Here is a 2,190-nt window from a genome sequence, read left to right as displayed (position 1 = left end):
CCTAGAAGTTTCACAGGCATTTCAGAACATCTCCTTGTGCACAATCTGTGAGTGACTTCTCATGATGCATGACCTACCCTGGAATTTCTGCTTTTCAGGTGACAGCACGGGATTATGTGATTAAGTTCTTCTGTACACTGACACTGTAATTTGAGCTGGGTAACTAGATACATTCTGCTTGTGACTGAAACTGAATTATAATTTTATCTCAGCACAGATCAGGAATGATGAAGGCAAATCACTCTTTGAAAACAGAATTCATCCTCATAGGATTCACAGATCACCCAGAGCTGAAGACCCTTCTGTTCCTGGTGTTCTCTGCCATCTATCTGACCACCATGGTGGGGAATCTCGGGCTGGTGGCCTTGATCTACGTGGAACGCCGTCTCCACACACCCATGTACATCTTTCTGGGCAACCTGGCTCTGATGGACTCCTGCTGCTCCTGTGCCATCACTCCCAAGATGCTGGAGAACTTCTTCTCTGTGGACAGAAGGATTTCCCTAGATGAATGCATGACACAGTTCTATTTTCTCTGTCTTGCTGAGACTGCAGACTGCTTTCTTCTGGCAGCAATGGCCTATGACCGCTATGTGGCCATATGCAACCCACTGCAGTACCACACCATGATGTCCAAGAAGCTCTCCATTCACATGAGCATAGGCACCTTCATAGCCGGTAACCTGCACTCCCTGATTCATACTGGTTGCCTGTTAAGATTAAATTTCTGTAAATCTAACAGAATTGCTCACTTCTTCTGTGATATTCTTCCACTATATAGGCTCTCCTGTACAGACCCATTTATCAATGAGCTAATGATATACATTTTTTCCATGCCAATTCAAGTCTTTACCATTTCCACTGTCTTTATCTCATATTTCTGCATCCTTTGTACTATTTTCAAAATGAAATCCAAGGATGGAAGAGGAAAAGCATTTTCTACTTGTGGTTCCCACTTTCTTTCTGTGTCAATATTCTACATCTGCCTTCTCATGTACATTGGACCATCTGAAGATAGTAATAAAGATATACCGGTGGCTGTATTTTATACAATAATAATTCCTCTGTTAAACCCTTTTATTTACAGCCTGAGGAATAAGGAGGTCATAAATGCTGTTAAGAAAGTTATGAGCACTTATAATATTTTAAAAAATTCTTCTGCTTCTACCACACACTAATTTCAGCTCATTAAAATGACTTTACTACTATGAAATATAGAAAAATAAAATTGTTTATATAAAGTATTAGTATTTCCATCATTAGGTAATCTTATTAAACAGTACACAAATACAATTCCAAATAATTTGTCAACTATTAATACGGACTCTATAGCTAGAAAAAATTGTCACATATAATTATCTCATGAGATTTTTTTTTAGTACTGTAATTTCAAATTCAATAAACTAGTATTTTTCCTCAATTAAATGGTTTAATGTGTAAGATTCTTGTTTTATTATTATTAATTAAATAATAGAAGAAATTTTGTGCCATTTTTTCAGCGTGTACAATACCTAAGATTGACAGGCGTTAACTGAAGTCAGCTCATCTTCTTTCCCTTTTATGAAGCAAATACGTTAATGAAGAAAACTTACTAAATAAGTCTAATTGCCTTCTTCAGAGTACTTTATAAATATAAAAAGAATTAATATTTGCAAAGAATTATATAAATTTATAGGTTTTGGGCCCATTTTCTCAGTTGATGTTAGAGTAATAGACACTCAAGCTAGGACTTTTTAATTTGATTTTTAATATTTACAATTTAACACTGAAATTTGTCCATATCATTATATAGTAATTTTTATCATTCATCCCTTTGTCCTTATATAGTCATAGGTTACACTGTTGTGGTTTGAACTTTAATGTTTTGTTTTATTTTTAATTATGTGTATATGTGTGTCTCATGTTTGGGAGTGTTCAGTTGTGCAGTTGCCCAAGAAAAGGGCAACAGATTCCCCGGAAATGGAATTACAAGTAGTTGTGAGCCCTCTGGCAGGGGTGCTTGGAACAGAAGTGAAATCCTCTGAAGAGCAGTCTGTACTTTGAGCCACCGAACCATCTCTCCAACCCCTTAGCTGATTTCTTCTTGATATTCTTCCCAGTGTAATAACATTGCACTGAGAAATCTCTGCAAATGCTTTTATTGGTAGGGAGTGTAAATTGCTATTTTATTATAGCTGTGTATCTTTTTTT

The 2,190-nt window shown here is 36.1% G+C and overlaps 1 protein-coding gene across 1 annotated transcript; it reads left to right on the top strand.

Moving 5' to 3' along the window:
- The first annotated feature begins 224 nt into the window (after nucleotides 1–224).
- Nucleotides 225–1,178, top strand: LOC129666833 (olfactory receptor 181). The gene has a single exon (XM_055594137.1). The coding sequence runs from the start codon at nucleotides 225–227 to the stop codon at nucleotides 1,176–1,178; it is 954 nt and encodes a 317-aa protein (XP_055450112.1).
- Nucleotides 1,179–2,190: the final 1,012 nt, after the last annotated feature.

Source organism: Psammomys obesus, unplaced genomic scaffold (assembly GCF_907164565.1).
Source record: "Psammomys obesus unplaced genomic scaffold, mPsaObe1.curated_primary_1811, whole genome shotgun sequence".
NCBI classification, from domain to species: Eukaryota; Metazoa; Chordata; class Mammalia; order Rodentia; family Muridae; genus Psammomys; species Psammomys obesus.
The sequence above is the reverse complement of the archived record's forward strand: the minus strand, read 5'-3'. Positions and strand labels throughout refer to the sequence as shown.